This window comes from Natrix helvetica (genome assembly GCF_964273705.1).
Source record: "Natrix helvetica genome assembly, chromosome: 2".
NCBI lineage: Eukaryota > Metazoa > Chordata > Lepidosauria > Squamata > Natricidae > Natrix > Natrix helvetica.
Genome location: NC_138552.1, coordinates 66,875,858 through 66,895,151, shown reverse-complemented (window position 1 = coordinate 66,895,151; position 19,294 = coordinate 66,875,858). Strand labels below are relative to the sequence as shown.

Genomic DNA, 19,294 nt, shown 5'->3' with positions numbered 1-19,294 from the left:
TGCCTCTGCACATGCGCAGAACAATTTTTATTGCACTGCGCATGCGCGTGAAGCGCCAACAAATGAACTGGCAATAGTGGCTGCTCGAACCCACCCCGCAACCACCTACTGTCCAGCTTTGATTAATGTGGGCTCATCCTTCCCCTTGGCCTTCCTTTCTATGACAAGTGTACTTCAGATGAGAACAAAAGATATCTAAACCTTGATCAGTCTGAACAGCAAACGTAGGTTAACTAAAAGCAGCTGCTTATACCAGATAGAATGACTATTTTACCATGACCATAATAAAGATCTATAACTATTGTTGTATGTACACTGAGAGCTTATGCACCGGAGACAAATTCCTTGGTCACTAAAGAATTCTATAAAGAATTCTATTTCTAGAAGTAGATAACAATTTCTCCCATCCCTAAATACCAACACTGGATATTATTCTCAGATCACAAGTCATTCTTCTGTAAGCTTCTTAAGACGTATTCATGGTTCTACCTCCAATTTTATCCCCACTAGTACATTCATAATAGTCTCGGCATACTACCATTAAGCACTTGTATTTATTGGTCATGTTGTATACATATATACTGTACTTACAGGACTATAGTAGACTATTTATCAATACATACAGGGCTTGTTGTTAATCTGATCTAAAAATGTCATAGATCATATACATAGCCAGGAATATGGTTTTTTTTATTAAATTTTTAAAATAAGTTTTACAATTATCACCCCCCTTACCCTTACCCTTCCCTCTTCCCACCCTCTCTCCCCCCGACCTCCCAGAGCAAAATACAGAGTATAAACATTTAACAACCATACGCTAACATAAGCTAACTAATTTTTACATGTTACTATTCTTGTGCTTTAACTCCCCCTTTATTAAACTAACTTTGAATAAATTGTAACGTTCTTTATGCCTTCATTCATAAGCTAACTGAATTTTTTTAGTCCGGTATTTGTTTTCAATATAGTCAATCCATCTTCTCCAATCCAGCTTGTACTTCTCATCCGAATGGTCCTTCAAATACGCTGAAATTTTGGGCATCTCTGCTAAGTTTACTACTTTTAACGTCCATTCTTGGATAGCAGGCAACTCTTCCTTCTTCCAGTATTGCGCCACCAACAATCTTGCAGCCGTCGTTAGGTTCAAGATCAGATTAGTCTCTATGACAGTACAGTCTGAAACTATGCCTAACAAAAACAACTGGGGTGTGAACTTTATCCAGGAATATGGTTTTTATATTGAATTCTAAGGGCCTGGCTTCTCTAGCTCTTCCAACAAGTTTTTTTTTTTAGATCTGCCAAACAAAAGGATGTAAAAGCATTTGCACAGCATTCAGCAGAGTAGCCTTTAATTCTATCAGTATCAGTAAAATGAGACCAATACTGAAATTGCAATCAAGCAGCAAGATCATATATCAGTATTCTCCAGTAGAGTACAACAGGGGTGGTTTTTTTTTTTTGAGGTCTGGTGGCATAGCGTGACCTTGATGGAAATATATATACTATTGCTTAGATAAATGAAGCTAAAGTATTATTAAATCCAGAACTTCCAGATTATGTCTGAAAACAGCTGAGATACCTCTCTAATTCACCGAACTATAAAGAGGAGGGGAAGAATAGTACAATCATATTCACAAAGTTCTGTTTTTAAAGCCAATTTCAATTAAAAAAATAGTTGTGACTTTCCTGTGGAATTGATTTCCTGGTCTGGTCTACCTAGTGGGGGGTGAGAGATGGGGCTGCAACTCCTGAATTTCATATGAGATCCACCTGGAGAACACCAGATCATGAGAGTTCATAAATGGGCACAGAATAACATAAAAGGCTACTGTAGCAAAAAAAAAAAAAAAGAATTGGCTTACTGGAAACCAAAATAGCCCTATTTTATGTTACAATAAGCAAATTACTTAATGGCATCACACTGTATGTCCAGCACAAGGTATTGTTTATTGCTTATTTACATAGATTCTTTCCGAACTTCAGGGACTGCTACATATTCACAGGGGTGGCTCAGTTTCTAAAAAGAAGGAAAAAATCTTTTCCTTGGAAAACTTGAGGGACTCGTCAATTATCCAGTCTTTAGGTAGCAGGGGAAGGATGTGTTCCTTGGCTTGACGAATAACAGTTGTAACAGGTTTCTTTGTGTATTTTACTTCCCTCCAAATTCCTGTTGTTTTGGGCTTTCGTTTTAGCAGACCTTTGAATAATTTCCACTGTAGGTCTTCCAGGCCTTCAAAAGTTACATATTTAGTTTCTTTAAACAAAGACAAAGAGAAAAGTACAGAGTATCAGATCAATATCGTATTGGTGAATATGTTAATTTTTTTTCTTGACTGAGGAAAAAATTAAAAAAGGAATAGTACTCAGTATATTATGCCAAAACATTATTATGCGACTGGGAACTGCAGATGCCATACCCATCAAATAGCCTATTTCTGCTAAGTAGCCTATTGAATTATTATTTTTTGAGAATTCAAAGGAGGAACAAGTTTAGTAATACAATTCTGTTCTTATAGAGCTGGGGTTAGAAACCAGCCTTCCAGATACTGCAGAATTGCAAATCCTACAGTAGTACCTGGCATCACCAGTCATGCTGGCTAGGACCTGCATGAAGGTTCTGTACACACATGCATTTCCAGATAGTAGAGGCTACTTCTCCTGCTTGTAACTTGAAGCAAAGGAGGTGGGAGTTCAAGATCAAGCTTAAGTGACCACATTCAATCCTGTCCTCCAATAAAATGCCACTTCTGTTTCAGCCACTAAGGTTTAGACAAAGCTTGATGTGAAACTAAAAAGTTTAACTCAGGCTAACTCAATCTAGGCCCAGGTATTTCCCAGCTAGTGTGGGAATTTCTGAGAATTCCAGAAGCTAAAAAGACTAAAGCTAAAGAAGGAAGACAATCAGGTTGGAAACTATGGGTTATTGTAAAAGTTCTGAAGCAGGGCATCCTTTAGATATGGACGAGCTACTCTAGGATTCTTACCCACTATATCTATGGTCATTAGCTTGAGATAGACAGGTTTGGAGTGAGATTCACAAACTAGACCTCAGGAAACTATGCAATTTACTACTAACTTTTAAGTAGAAATGTAATTTATGGCAGACTTCCGACTTTAAGTATTTATCTCTAGATTCCCTCATATTACAAAACAGCTATTCTCCCAATCAGGAGCTGTTTCTTTTATTTAATCTTTTACCTATCTTACAATTCACAGCACAATATTCAGAAGTTCTCCCTGACTTCAAAAGGATCCACTACTTAATTGTTTGTGCTCAAAGACCAACTTTCATTCTTATGTTTTGGAAACCATTACCCCATATTTTCATTTAATCTTATTAATCTGAATGCTTTACTCATCCCCAATTGCAATTGAGAATGTAGTCAACCTTGAAGTGTTGGTACTTTTTCTGGCTCAAGTGAAGTAGGCTGCTTCTTCTTTTTGCGCCTCAGAGTTAAAGAGTCTATCTTGCACAGTATTTCTCCTCTGAGACATTGTTTCTTGATGGTGGGAAATGGCAAATCAAGACAATTCTTGATTAAAACCAGGTAAGGAAGCACATATGCTGGTGGCAGTTCAAAATAAAGTTTCTGTTTGCTTTTTGAGCCAAACAGATGTTTTGAAGCCACAGGTAAACAGGAATCTTTGGGAAGAACAGTTGCAGAAGTATCTCTGTCTTTAGTAGCATCTTTATCTGAATCCTTTATAACAACTACATCTTCAGGAAGGACACTGGAGCAGATGGAGTTGGGTTCCTGGAATTTGCCTTCATCCATTTTGCAGCTGACCTTCAAGAACTGCTGGCTGAATAGCATGGAGAAGATTTGAGTAAGGTTCTTTAGAAGTCATTCTACATAGTTGTTTCATATACACATTCAAATACAAGGATTAGTAGTGGTTCTGTTTCAAAAAAATACACATGCACAAAATATAAGCTTATAGTATTTCTTAATTCCTTTTCATCTAGAAAGTGATTTGCAACAGATTAAAAACTAAACTGCACATTTGTAATTTGATCTGTAATATTCAAAGATGACATAATATGTAGTATCCCTGTTCACATATATTAAGTATAATGAGTAATGATAATTAACATGAGGTTTGATGGGCGACCTGTACATTTTATTTACAAACAAACAAACATGTTTAGCTTTGACTTAGCATGATTTATAATCCTAGCTAATTGTAACTGATTTAAACCACAACTTAGCCAACTATTTAAGAGAAAGGAACAACGTGGGTATTTCTTTTTCTTTTGATTTAGCATAATATACAAGCCTCCCCATTATAGTTTGAAAACCATAGTTTCATGCTTGTGGTAAAGGTAATATATTCCACTTAACTATTCCAGAAAGAAAAAAAACATTATCAGTCCTTTCAATGCTCTTCCCCATGAATTGCATTCAGCATAATATTGGTATCAATTATAAAAAGACTTTCATTATATAAATATAACAATGGCCATATTTAGGATATTTTAGCTGACGTACAATACAATAATACAATAGTAGAGTTGGAAGGGACCTTGGAGGTCTTCTAGTCCAACCCCCTGCCTAGGCAGGAAACCCTATACCGTTTCAGGCAAATGGCTATCCAACATCTTCTTAAAGACTTCCAGTGTTGGGGCATTCACAACTTCTGGAGGCAAGCTGTTCCACTGATTAATTGTTCTAACTGTCAGGAAATTTCTCCTCAGTTCTAAGTTGCTTCTCTCCTTGATTAGTTTCTATCCATTGCTTCTTGTTCTACCCTCAGGTGCCTTGGAAAATAGTTTGACTCCCTCTTCTTTGTGGCAAGCCCTGAGATATTGGAACACTGCTATGATGTCTCCCCTAGTCCTTCTTTCTCTTAAGCTAAACATACCCAGTTCCTGCAACCGTTCTTCATATGTTTTAGTCTCCAGTCCCCTAATCATCTTTGTTGCTCTTCTCTGCACTCTCTCCAGAGTCTCCACATCTTTTCTACATCGTGGCGACCAGAACTGAATGCAGTATTCCAAGTGTGGCCTCACCAAGGCATTATAAAACGTAGTTTAACTTAGGCTTGCTTGCCACTGATGCTGACTAGTTTGCATTAAGGACATAATTTTAATACTTATTTCAACCATGACAAATATTTAGCGTTTGATCAGTATACCAAAGCTGTATCTGGTTGGTCCAATTCATCTGGAGCTCAAAAATTCAGATGACTATTAAACAGCAACAAATTAGAATATTAGTATCTCTTAGTTGCCATGCAATGGAGTCCTGATTTTGATAACTCACCTAGCTCTTCTGAAGCACTCTGAATTAATGCAGACTTCAGCTTATGACCACAATTGAGCCTAAAATTTCTGTTACTGAGACAGTTGTTAAATGAGTTTTGCCCCATTTTGTACCCTTTTTTTGCCACAGTTGTTACGTGGATCACTGTAGTTCTTAAGTTAGCAACATGGTTGTTAAGTGTACCCACCTTCCCCATTGACTTTTGCTTGCCAGAAGGGCAAGACCCCAGGACATTGCGATCATCATAAATATGAGTCAGTTGCCAAGCATTTGAATTGTGATCGCATGACCATGGGGATCCTGCAATGGTCATTAAGTGTGAAAAAGGATCATAAGTCACTTTTTTCAGTGCTGTTGTAACTTCAAACAGCCACTGAATGAACTGTTGTAATTTGAGGACTACCTGTACAGACCTCTCTTCTTTTGAGTTCTAGGATTGCCAGGTTCAATCCAAATAAATGGATTTTGAAAGAAATTCATCCAGAGTTCTCACCCAAGGCATGGCATATATATGATCTTGCTTTATGCCTTTTATGCAAAGATCTGGCTTTTTAGAGAAAGCTTTGATGCTGGAAAGGAAAGAGAGGAACAACCAACAGCAAACTGGATGGACTGAGTTACAATGGTGATGGGTGCACTGTTGGAAGAATGAAAGATTAGTTAGGGGACAGATTGCCCTGGGAAAATATATATCGATATACAGGTACTCCTCAACTTACGACTATAATTGAGCCCAACATGTATGTTAAGTGAGAAATTTGTGAAGTGCGTTTTGGCCCATTTTATGACTTGACACATTTGTTAAGTGAATCACTGCAGTCGTTAAATTAGCAACATGGGTTTGTTAAATGGATCTGGCTTCCCCATTGACTTTGCTTGTCGGAGGTTTGCAAAAGGTGAACACGTGATCCCAGGATGCCGCACCCATCATACCTGTGAACCAGTTGCCAAGCATCTGAATTTGGATCATGTGACCATGGGGAGGCTGCAATGGTCGTAAGTGTGAAAAATGGTCATAAGTCTCTTTTTTTCAGTGCCGTTGTAACTTTGAATGGTCACTAAATGAATTGTTGTAAGTCAAGGACTACCTGCAGTTGCTAAGAGCCAACACCAACTTTATGGCACATAATCAGGACCGGCTGGACTCACATAACAAATTTAGTTCACCAGAATGGTTGGGTTCGCACATTGCGCAGACATAGAAATGAATAAGCCACATTTTAGCCCAACGCGAATGGAATGGAATAGAATAGAATAACTTGTCACTTTGAATGTACACTAATCAGCATACATTAAAATGAAAGTTTGTTGTATACAGCTCTCAAAGGATCATCACCTCCAATATACACTACATAACCATGGCAGAATGAATAAAACAAACAAACAAATATACATACATACGGTAAAGGTTCCCCACGCACATATGTGATAGTCATTCCTAACTCTAGGGGGCGGTGCTCATCTCTGTTTCAAAGCCGAAGAGCCAGCGCTGTCCGAAGACGTCTCCGTGGTCAAGTCGCCAGCATGACTAGACGCACACCTTCCCACCAAAGGTGGTCCCTATTTTTCTACTTGCATTTTTACACGCTGTTGAACTGCTAGGTTGGCAGAAGCTGGGACAAGTAACGGAAGCTCACTCCATTATGCGGCGCTAGGGATTCGAACCACCAAACTGCCAACCTTTTTTGATCGACAAGCTCAGTGTCTTAGCCACTGAGCCACGGTGTCCCACATACATACGTACATACATACAAAATTATGCACATACCCACATACGTCTATTATATGACACAGAGAACAAGACAGTCTAGTTCAGATGTATACATGTACATGGGGACAAAAACGAATCTTGGGAGTTTACTAGAGGGATGGCATAGGGAACAAAGCTGTTACAGAATCTGGTTGCTACAACTTTGAAACTTAGTTGAAACTTACTCAGTCTAGGAAATGTCCATTAAGCCTTTTCGGACATTACAAAAGAGACCCGACTACCTACCAATCGTCGCCCATAGAAACAAGGAAGCCAAACTCACGTAGGGAAAGGAGGGTCTTGCGAAAAAGCTCCCTCTGGCGGTGTCGCTATTTCCTGGGAAAGAAAAGCGAACGTCCCTTTGGGGGCCCGGAGGAATTCTTATTAGCGCTCGGTGTTTTAAACATTCCCATCCCAAGACGAAAAAGATGCCTTGAAAAAAACACTAAGCCACCTTTTTGGCTACAAGAGCAGCCAAAAAAATATCAGAATCGTCCCACAAGGTGTTTTTTTCTCTTCCCAAGAGGCAACTGGACTTTCTGGTTTTTATTTTTTATTTTTATGTATTTTATTTCGTCAATCATGAATTCTAAAACAGATCTTTGAAGACGTTTCGCTTCTCATTCAAAGAAGCTTCTTCAGCTCTGACTGGATCCAGGGTGGGTTCGGAAGAACGCCGGGAAACTTGATGGGGGCTGAAGAAGAGCTCCAAAAGAAGCTTCTTGGATGAGAAGTGAAACGTCTTCAAAGAAAGTCCAGTTGCCTTTTGAAAAAAAAAGGGGGAAAAAAGTACCTTTGGGACAACCACGACCTGGATGACTGAGAATCTCCATAGAAAAATAGAAGACGTTTGAGAGATCGGTTAGATTAGAGAAATCAGCTTTTGGGGGATTTAAAGACCTACAGTAAAGACCTACCGTAATAACCAAGTAACAAAACTTACCAGGCGGCGAGTGATCACGCATGCGCTGCGCTGAGCCCAGCTGCGGTGCTGGGTCTCTTCTCGCCCACTGAACCAATCAGTGGTTTCAACAGGACGCCTCATTATCGTCTCACAATTTCTACCCCTGCCTCTACGTTGGAGAGCAAGGAAGGGGTTTGGGGTAACGGAGCAACTGGACTTGCCAACCGGGGTTTAGCCCGATCTCCCTCTATGAAATCAGCCAGCAGCCGGGCAACGCTGCTCTGAAGGGGAAGCTCCATCCAGCCGCAAATCCCATTGAACGATGCCTCCTTGGCGAACGAATTAGGCCCCCGACTTTTGTCTTCACCCTCTTCGCGTTTCTTTGAAAGCAAGTTTGCAATTCCTAGGACTCGGGGCAAGCGCAGGGACGACCTCACGTCAGTGATGCGGCTTAAGGATGCACACATGAAGGCGCAGAGAAGCTGTGGTCCTCCAGGTGCCTCAGCCGGAATAGTAAGAACATGCTGAAATATGATTCCCCCCCCCCCCCACCCAGCATCACTTGGGTTAAAATCAGGCACGGATGAATTTCCACAGCTTAGCAAACTGGAGACCAGTCACAATCTAACTTCTTATGGGAAGCAAACTTCGGTTGTGCAGGTATTATGGTTTTTCCATTGGTGTTTTTCATACTTGGCAACTTTTAAGACGTATGGAATTCTGGGCATTGAAGTCCCACACATCTTAAAGTTGTAGAACACTGATTGACAAGATGAGCCCATAAAATAGGGCTGTGTGTATTATACAAATAGAACTTCACCATATGAAACATTTTGTTCTCCTGTCTTTATCATTTGGATTTTGCTTCTTAGGGCCACACTTTCATTTTTCTTAATGAGGTTTAGATCCTCCTGATCCAGAATTGCAGTTTTCTGAAGTTCTGTGCAAAGGCACCATCAAAATGCCCATGTTTTCTACTTTCCCCAACTCCTCTCCACTGAAAAATCATGTGTGGATTTCCTCTCCCACATCACCTAGAACTGACTCTCCAGTCATTAACAAGCAGGAGTTGGTTACTGTTTTGATGATTTCAGTTTATCTTGGATGTGATGCTGAGATCAGCCTGCCAAAGGGACATGTAGTTGGAGATTGCTTTGCTTTAGTCAAGTTATCATTGACATATACAATTTTTGTTGATGAAATAGCTTGCTTCATCCCTTGTGAAAGTATTTTTTTTGAGATACACATTACCTCTCGGGAGGTTTCTAGGGCTTGCAAAATTAATGCACAAAGGGGTTGGGATGATACTCCATAGATTTTCTTCAACCATCCAATTCTCTCATTTCTAGTTGTATTTGTGTCTTATTTATCTCATGCCCTCTTAACGTTAGTTGGTTCCCCCCCCTCTATAGCAATTTGATTTTAAAGGCCCAATTGCTTTGCTGAGATTTAAAATATTTCCAAGGGCAAAAGATGTATTTATCTTTTATTGAGTAGCTTTCAATAGTGAGATGAGCAGCATGTAAATTACTGCCCTAGTAAACCCATAGCAGATTTAAAATATGAAGATACTTTTGTCAGTTTGGGGCTTAAACTGGCATTTTAAAATCCATATTTTAAAAGATTAAAATAAGATTATAAGGAGTACAATGTTTTTCTTCGAAATTACCTAATTAGGTTGTGATAGCTAACACACGTGGCAATATTTAGCTGAATTACAATGATCCAAACATTTTAGCAATATTTGAGGATTTTGATGGGAGACCACTCGGTCATCCCCAAACCGTAAGCTAGACTGGGAAGTTGAAAAACATCCCACAATGAAACAAGAAGGAAACTGCATGGAGAGGATAATCGGAAATCAAGCTTGACCTATGGAAACTTGTCTTTCTAATATAATAATTTTGTAGTTAGGAAGGTAAAATAGAATACTCGTTTATGGTTTGTTTACGAACTGCTACAAATATATATTCCATGTTCACAAAAAGATAATTTATTACATTTCTTAATTACATTATTATACACATAGCAGATGATCAATAAAGACACATTCATAAAATTATTACTAATATAAATGTACTTCATAATTGTGCGTTAGGTATTCAAGAATAGTGTGTTGTATATTCATAACTGGGAGTTTCATTCACATAGCTTACGAATCAAGAACGAACAAAATATTTCTAACCAGGAAAAAAAGATCTGTGTGTCTCTTACATGATGTTAATTACATTCAAGTCCTTTTCATAACCATAAAATCACATAGCATAGCTGTTTTCAGCAAGGAATACTGTAACCCATTTTTTGCAAAATGAAAACACTTAATATTATGCATATGACTATATTCATAGAGATTTCACCCAGAACCATAGCCCAGCAACCTTTATGTTTGCAGGAGCTGAAAATTCAGTATGCCAAACTCTGTCCAGAGTAGGCTGATTTTTCTTCTTGTACTTGAACACTGTATGTGAAGCAGCATGTCAAATCTGCCATGCAAAGGATTATACAGTTTACCAAAGCAGTTTCAGCTGTTAAAACTTTTTAAACAAATGGATTTGTTCCCCAGTGTTTCACTTAAGTGCAAGTATCTGAAAAGCAGAGCTGTGGCAACTGATAAGTTACTGGAATAGTAATCTTGCTTTGCAACATATAACATATCATTCATATAACATATTCCTTCTTCTCCCATCCTAAGGCTAGTGTGAATGTCTGACTGTATAAGATAATTGCTATCTTACCATGAGAAAGTGTTTTGGAAACATTTACTTCATCGGGGAAAAAACAAGTAAAAACAGTGAACTTTGTAAAAGTGTGACATCGTAAATCATAAAGTCTTGCAAATGAATCTTAATTCCATCCAAAATTATTATATGAATACACAATATATTTGTAAAATTACTCTCCAAGTTGTCAGCACAATTCAAACTTTTTCTCAAGCAAAATATTGAGCTCTTACTCATTTTTAACAAAATTAAAGTTGAATCATAATTTGCCATTAGTTAACAAAATGGTGCTCAATAATTTAGCTTTGCTGCATGATAATAAAATTATTTAATCCAGTAGAGAAAATGTTTTATCCATCAATTAGGAAATATAATGTAGAATATTTTTTTTTCAAACATTCACAGTACAAGCTTGCTGAAAACACTGTTGGCTTTTCTTGTATAGAAAACATTTACTTGATTATTCACTTCAAGTTATATGATCTCACGAGCCTATTAAAATTCAAATTAAGTTTTCAAAGATTTATAAAACATTCAAACAGGGAACACATCATTTTTTGTATGGGATTGCCTTTTGCTTTAAAGTATAATGGACAATATTTTTATTCTATAATACACAGAGAAGTAGACTTCCTTCTATTTCAAAATATAGTAAGTGGAAATCTGAATCAATGGAACTTTTTTCAGAAACGTTTTTAATTTTGCAAAGAATTAACACAACTGCTAAGAGTAGACTCCTAAAAAGTAGAATTTGCTATAAACCAAATTATGAATTCTAATGAAAATTGTAGATTTTTTTTGCAAACAAACTACTTTTCATTCTACCCCACTTTACCTTTAGTAAGGGGGGGAGGGAGGGAACTGAACAGACAGATTATATTTTCAAACGCAGCAGTTTTATTTTGTGTCAAGCCCACTATCTTACAAAGCCCATATATGTGAAAAACACACAACTGATTGCTTTTAGAAAGCAGTTCTGCATTGCTAAGTCATGGAATTAGTCCTGGTAATTTAAATATTGAAGCTTTCCCCACAACCACATGTTCCTTTGATGTTTGGGTTATTGAAAACGAATTCACTGGACAGTTTGTCTTCTACGTAGTCCATTTCAGTCCCTAAAAGTGTAAGTTGGGCTTTTTTTTCAATAAAAACTCTGACACCTTTTTAAAAAGAAAAAAAAAGAGATTTGGAAGATTTAGCATACATTAGGCTTTTTTAAACTATACAAAATACTGGTACAATATAGTTCATATATTTCACTACAAGGCAACAAATATATAATAAGTTATAGAAATTCCTTAAATACGACTTGTTTTGCATTTATTCCGTGATATACTCTGCAAGCCACATTGATAATTTTTTGGTATTTTTCCAAATAAACATTCAAAAGTAGGCAGACTTAGCCTATCTATAAATAAATAAATAAATGGGTCTTTAGTGAGTCATTGATTTCATGGCACTATGTTCACCTAAAGGAGAAAATCAACCTGTCAATATTCTATAGAAAGGTGGGATATCCTGCAAATAAAAAAAACATTCTTATTGATAGGGCTATTCAGAAGTTGGATTTAAAGGCAAAAGGGATGTGCTTTGGTGACAGCATCACAAATCTAGCACCTGTTGGCAGCAACACTTGACATTAAATATGTCTTTCCCTGGACAGCTGAGAACCTGGGAACAAAGGCCCATCCCTATGTGCTCTGAAGCACCTCTTGGCCTTTGAATCTGAATTCTGTCAATTCTACTTTACACACTGGAAACATATTGGAAGTTAGAATTGGCAATGGCTTTTGCAGTCTTACTATCCCAAGGACACTTACCATCTTGTACTACCTCTTCGTCAGAATCTCCTTTTGATTTTGTATATTCTAGTGTATAGGAAAGGCCATTACAACCTCTTGTGCGCACACCTACTTTAACTCCTACCTAAAATATAAATATTAACATATTAGAAACATTTTTGCATGATGCCAACAATTCTCAAGTACCAGAATTACTGTTTCAATGCTTTTATCCTAATTTGACTATACGAAGTTTTAGTGTAAATCAGTCATACACACAGATTCTGAGTCCTTTCAATCTTAAGTGTCATTTATTTTCGAGTAATGTTAAACTGCAAAACTGTACTGTAAGTCTCATGAAAACCAAATTTGCCCATATGGGACATGACTAAAAGCTGTTCATCTAAATAAAACTAATTTTGGCCACCTTTTAAGGAAGTAGGATTCACTGACTTAATGAAACAGGGCTATTTTAATTTGTACACAGAATGAAACTGGGATGTTCTGATTCATGCAAAAAGAGTTTGGGAAAGGAGAGAGGAGGGAACAAACTTGCTCGAAAGATGGAACTGGCAGGTTTGGTGGAATAAATATGTGGGAGAGGTGAGCAATTGGGAAAAAAGGAAAGATATGGGGAAAGTTGGGATGTGCTGACTAGAGGGATCAGCCAGCAGCAGTGACTGAGAGGGGAGGGGCTGGTAAGGTGAGTTATAGACCATGCCAGGCTAGAAGTGCCGAGAACAGTAGGGTGTGTGTCTGTCTTTTTCCATAACTGCTTGCCAGATGCTTTGTTTGAAACCTGGCATAATCAGAGTGTTCTGAGGTTTGGATTTGCAGAAACCTCTGCAAGCTCCAAGTGATCTGGCATAGCTTCCAGATTGCATTGGTTTGTTCTGAAATAAAAACATTTTCCTGTTTCAAACATATCCCCATCAAATATACTTTACTGGTGACTGGCTAAAGCAATATCTATTAGCAGATTGTGATGCAGTCTTGAACATCAAATAATGCCTGGAATACCATCTAGCACCACTTACATGGTCAGGTTTATGTTTTAGCAGTTGTTTTATCTTATTCACCGCAGATGGGGTCTGAAAGATAGGAAGAGATTTTTGCATTACATGACTCATCAATTTCATCTTTTTTAAAGCAAATTTATGAAGTTACAAAAAAGAAAAAAAGATTAAAAGTAGGAGGAGATAAAAAGGATGGGAAGTGACAAGAAAAAAGAACGAAAAAGAAAAATATATAAATAATGACTTCTAACTTTCTTCAATGTAATAAAATAACTTCTTTAAATTAAAACAAAAATGTTATAGACAATATAGAAATATTGGATTATATGTTCTATTTTGTCCTTTCACAGAAAACGACAAGCAGTGAGAGAATATTAATGCAATGTAGGGAAAAAGGGAATTCAAAGTATTTCATTTAACGTTAATTGCTTTGTTGAACTTAAAATGATGCTAATATTTCTCAGCAGCTATCTGTTCATCTTTATGCAGCACACTAATCTAAAATAATCTTTTGGCACATGAATTTAGCCCTGTTTTTCATCTTGTGATCTTTGGCATAGTTTTTTTTAGAGATACACCTATTATTCCAAGCTGCGTGAAGAATAATAATTAGGCTTCCCAACATTCCAATAACATCTCTTTTGAATGATACTTTCCCTCCTACGGAGATACCAATTAGTAAATCTCTAGTCATTTTATATATAGTCTGTGGAGCATTTCTTCAAACCATATTTGCTATACACCAAGATGTACATTTAGGTACAGTAGAGTTTATTGTCACCAGTGTAATGTGGTGGAAGCGGAGAAACAGGTTTATGGGAAGAATCCCATTTTACAATCATACATTGATTTGACACATGGAAAAAAACCTCTTAGTAGGTTTATAACTCAGAAATAGCTGTAAATCCATCGATAGCTATTTTCGCATGTTAATTTTATATTTTTTCTGCATTGTAATTTTATGGGTGTAACTAAACTGGCTGACTTTGGGCCAGTCACATCCTCTTCGCCCAAACCACCTCACAAAGCTGTTGTGGAGGAAATAGGAGGGGAAAGGAGTATTATGTATGTTCACCACCTTGAGTTACAGTATTTATAAAAATAATAAAAAACTCATTAAAATATAAAAAACAATTATACATCTTTATTTTAAAATTTAAAAATATAAATGAAGTGCACTGAATGGCCAATATTTACAGTATTTAAAGAAAATGTTGCCTAAGATTTTCTTATGTATGGCTATCATATTTAAATAACATTTAATGATTTCCAGATGAGGTTGATTGATGTCAGACGCTAAGCAGACTTGGCCTGGATAGTACCAGGGAGGGAGACCTCCAGCAATTTAGAGGGCTTGGGATGGGTTGGGAAATTGTAAAACCAGAAGAAAGCATGTTCAAGAAAACCATGTGGGCATTATCCCAAAGTTCTCGGGTTTAGTTTTGCTTATGAAAATATACATCATACCCGTTCAGATCTCAATACCCTCAGAGTATTTAATCATTTCTCCATTGAGATTTTCCTCCCGTAAAACTGAACATCACAGAGCTGTATATGTTCATTTCTAGGTAAACAGCTTGATCTCATATAATAGGTAGTTCTCAATTTATGACCACAATCGAACCTATATTTTTCATTGCTATGCAAGACAGTTAAATGAGTTGCATCCCATTTTTTGATCTTTTTGTCATGGTTAAATAAATCACTGTTGTTAAGTGAATCTGGCTTCCCACATTGCCTTTGCTTCAGAAGCCAGCTGGGAAGTTAACAAATGGTGATTTGTTACTCCGGAAACATAATTCCAGTAAAGTGCAACTGTGATAAATACATGCCAGCTGCCAATTGACCAAATATTGATCATGTGGCCATGGAGATGCTGCAGGTGTTAAATGTGAAAACTGGTCACAAGTCACTTTTTTTTCAGTGCCCTTATAACTTTGAACAGTCACTAAATGAATGGCTGTAAATCGAGGATTACTTGTACCATCCAATGCATGGTGCTGTGGTTGATGCCCATCATTACACACAATAAAGTAGAGTGGCAATAAAATATAATAATCCTTTCCATAATTTATATTGAACTCCAGAACAGGAGAATTACACAAGGCATTTGAGGGATCCTTGGTGGTCTCTTGAACTTGCTTGTTTTCTTGCAGGTGTTTCATTACCCTAACTAGGTAACATCATCAGTGCTAGTGGTGGAATTTGCTTTCACCCCCATATAAATTCCTTTCACATCTTTATATACAGTATATCACAGAAGTGAGTACATTCCCTCACATTTTGTAAATAAGGATATGTTTTCATGTAACAACACTGAAGAAATAATACTTGGTTACAATGTAAAGTAGTGAGTATACAGCTTGTATAACAGTGTAAATATGCTGTCCCCTCAAAATAACTCAACACACAGCCATTAATGTCTAAACTGCTGGCAAAATATACTTAAATATTTACAAAATGTGAGGGGGTATACTCATTTCTGTGATATAGTTTGTGTGTGCGTGTGTGCGCGCGCACACCCACACAATAATCAGGGGTGAAATTCAGCAGGTTCTGGAGAACTGGCAGCAGAAATTTTGAATAGTTTGGAGAACCAGCAAATACCATCTTTGGCTGGCCCCAAAGGGGGGTGGGAATGGAGATTTTTGCAATATCCTTCCCCCAGGAGTGGGGAGGGAATGGAGATTTTGCAGTATTCTTCCCCTGCCACGCCCACCAAGCCATGCCCACAGAACCAGTAGTAAAAAAATTTGAATGTCACCACTGAGAGATATAAAAATAAAAAACTGGGCAGCCACAGCAAATACAGCTGTATAAAAGAGATTTTTTTCCAGCTCTATACTTTTTTGATATTGGGGACTCTCATCTCAAATACCATAATAACGGACATGCCTTGGATTAGAGCAGGGAAAAAAACCACCCAAACTAAACTGTCACCACAAAGGCTTCTACTGCTACACCTCTTTCTCTCCTCCATACAACCCTCCCGTAACACAATCGTGAGAAGTCGTGAAAGCTCATCTCCCACCAGCTGCATGACAGTAACGGCTCACTAGAAGCGATCCCGTGTCCCGTCTTTTACCTAGCGAGTATCTCTGCCTGGGGTGGGAAGCAGAGGCGGCATGTAAAATAAAGAGCGAAAAATATTTTTAAAAGGCGGACAGAATATCAAAGGGGGCTTTAGCACATAAGAGCGGCTGCAGCAATCTCCGCCAGACCATTATTGGGGACCCCCTCCGCCCCCCCCTTTTCATGCACGCCTGCGCAGCGCGCTTGTTTACCAACCGGTAGACCCCCCCCCCCCCCGCCACCTTTCTCCTCCTCCCCGAGCCTCAATCCCACTTCTGCAGCGGGCGAACGCGAGGCTGCCCGGTGCAACTCCACCTCGCCTCGAATACTGACCAGCGTGAGGGCTGCACGGGTGGCTTGAATCTTCCTCTTGCTCACAGCCCGGACGGTGGCTCGGACCATGGAGGAAGCCATGACGACGCCCCCCCCCCCTCCTCCACAGCTCTCAGCCGCGTCCTCCAATGTTGTCCATATACACCCAGCGGTCGAAGCAAGGCAAAGCCAGGCGCGCTGGTGACGTCACCAGGGAGCGAGGCGGTCCTTGTTCGAGGGCTTTGGCCGCTATTGGGTGTATCGCGCGCCGGCCAGTAGTATCTGGGTGGGCGGGTTCGCGGCAGAGGAGGTTGGATTTTCTCCTCCTTTTCTTCAGGGCAGCCAATCGCGAGGCTCGTGAGCGGACGGTTGTCTTTTGTCATGGGTGGGTTCGGAAGAACGCCGGGGAACTGAGGGGGCTGAAGAAGAGCTGAGGAAGCTTCTCGGATGAGAAGCGAAATGTCTTCAAAGAAAAAAAAAACCCAAAAAGTGCAGCTGCCTCGGGGGGTGGGGTGGGGGAGCACCTTTGGGACAACCATGATTTCGATGACTGAGAATCTCCATAGGGAATGTTACACGTACATAGAGCGAACCGTTAGTCAGGGGTCCCTAAACTTGGCAATTTTAAGACTTGTGGACTTCAACTCCCAGAATTCTCCAGCCAGCATAGAATTCTGGGAGTTGAAATCCACAAGTCTGAAAGTTGCCAAGTTTGAAGACCTTTGCGTTAGGTTAAAGAAATATGAGAACTAAACAAAAAATTAGAAACGGAGAGAGAATAACTACCTGTTTCTCGCCCGTTTTAATCAAGTTCTCATATTTGTTTCGAACTGAACTTCGCCTGATTAGGATGTAATCCACATCGCTTGGGACTTCCCTGGGAACACATTTCTTTCAAATAGGCAGACTAGGTTCGGCAATCGGTCCCCCAAGGGAACGAACTCCGGAAATGTCGGGATTACTGTTCCCACGCTCGCAGAAAACAGGCGAGGCTCCTGGCCATGATCTGGGGGACCGTTTTCCCGAAAAATTGGCTGAGCAGTTTAAGAAAGGCGTCGTAAACAAGTAAAAACAGCTTGAAATCGACTTGTATTTTATTCAGTTTAATCTAGTAGTAGCCTCACTTTCCGGCTGGAAATAAAATCCAGAAAATGTCGGGTGCGTTTTTCCCCACTGAGAAATGTAAGACAGGTAGTCCTCAACTTGCAGCAGTTTGTTTAGTGACCGTTCAAGTTACAATGGCACTGAACAATGTGATTTATGACTGTTTTTTCAGTTATGACCTTTGGGGCAAAATTCAGGTACTTGGAAACTGGTTCATATTTATGACTGTTGCAGTGTCCCGAGGTCATGTGATCTGCTTTTGTGACCTGGCAAGCAGTCAGTGGGGAAACCAAATTCACTTAGCAACCGTGTGACTAACTTATCAACTGAATGATTCCTTAATAACTGTGGTGAGAAAGGTCATAAAATGGGGCAAAACTCACCTGTCTCACAACAGAAATTTTCGGTTCAGTTATGGTCGTAACTCGAGGACTACCTCAAGAATTTACATTTAAGGCAGATAGCTCTTTTCATCCTTCTCTAGACACATTTTTCCTCCGCTCCTTTTTTTCTTGGCATTCAAAACAATCCAATCTGGTAAAAAAGGATCAATTTGCTTGCAGTCTCAAACACTTACCATCCCTAAGGACCACAGGTCAAGCATAATTAAAGGAAAGTACATCTCTGTATTTCTCCTGGGCTTGAAGCAACCACTTTATATTCATCACATCTTTCATTATCATAACATACATTTATGTTTAATAAATGACTCCTTAAAATTTCCTTTATTTTTGTTCCTTTGATCTTATTGCGGTTTTTTTTAATTATCCTGAAGGGAATAATCACCACTTTCAAAATTCTATAACTTTCTAAGGGGAAACTTCCTGAGTAGTTTGCAGGCCATGAAGGGGTCTGTATTACAAAGGGATAATTGAGTCACTGTATACAAATGTACCATCAAAGTCCTTCTGTACAGATTGGAAAGCCAATTGTTTGTGCTGGATGGGTCATTTCTAATTCCAGGAGAGAAGCGTGATCCAAGATTTCAGGAAACTTGCATCAAATAGGAAATGGCTGGATGGCTGACTCTACCTAGAATCTTCATACTACTAGCTGGCTCGTAACCAGTTAAATGGTAGGAAAGTCTCCACTTCATAACTTGGGAGGAGGTACTAGGTTGCAAGGCAGATCCCGGGTTTCCTCTAAAAACTCACATCTGCACCATTATAATGGGAATCATTTTAATTCAAGATAAGTTTCCAGCATATAACTTGCATTCTGTATTTTCAGGCATATTGGTTTATTTCAAACACTGCTTCCTTGTCCCGGATCTTCCTCCAAGAACCAGTTTAAGGTTTCCTCGTGTTTCAGAGTCTGTGTTGTCTTTAATCAACTGGAGTATTATGTTGTCTTTGGGAGAGAGAACAGGTA

The 19,294-nt window shown here is 38.8% G+C and overlaps 1 protein-coding gene across 1 annotated transcript; it reads right to left on the bottom strand.

The window, feature by feature from the left end:
* Window positions 1-9,888: 9,888 nt before the first annotated feature.
* Window positions 9,889-17,047, bottom strand: ISCA1 (iron-sulfur cluster assembly 1). Its single transcript, XM_081943353.1, has 4 exons — window positions 16,841-17,047; window positions 13,457-13,510; window positions 12,459-12,564; window positions 9,889-11,798 (listed from the first exon to the last, which is right to left on the bottom strand). Exons 1-4 carry the CDS (start codon window positions 16,919-16,921, stop codon window positions 11,650-11,652), a joined length of 390 nt encoding a protein of 129 aa, XP_081799479.1. The 5' UTR covers window positions 16,922-17,047; the 3' UTR covers window positions 9,889-11,649.
* Between the last annotated feature and the right edge of the window lie 2,247 nt (window positions 17,048-19,294).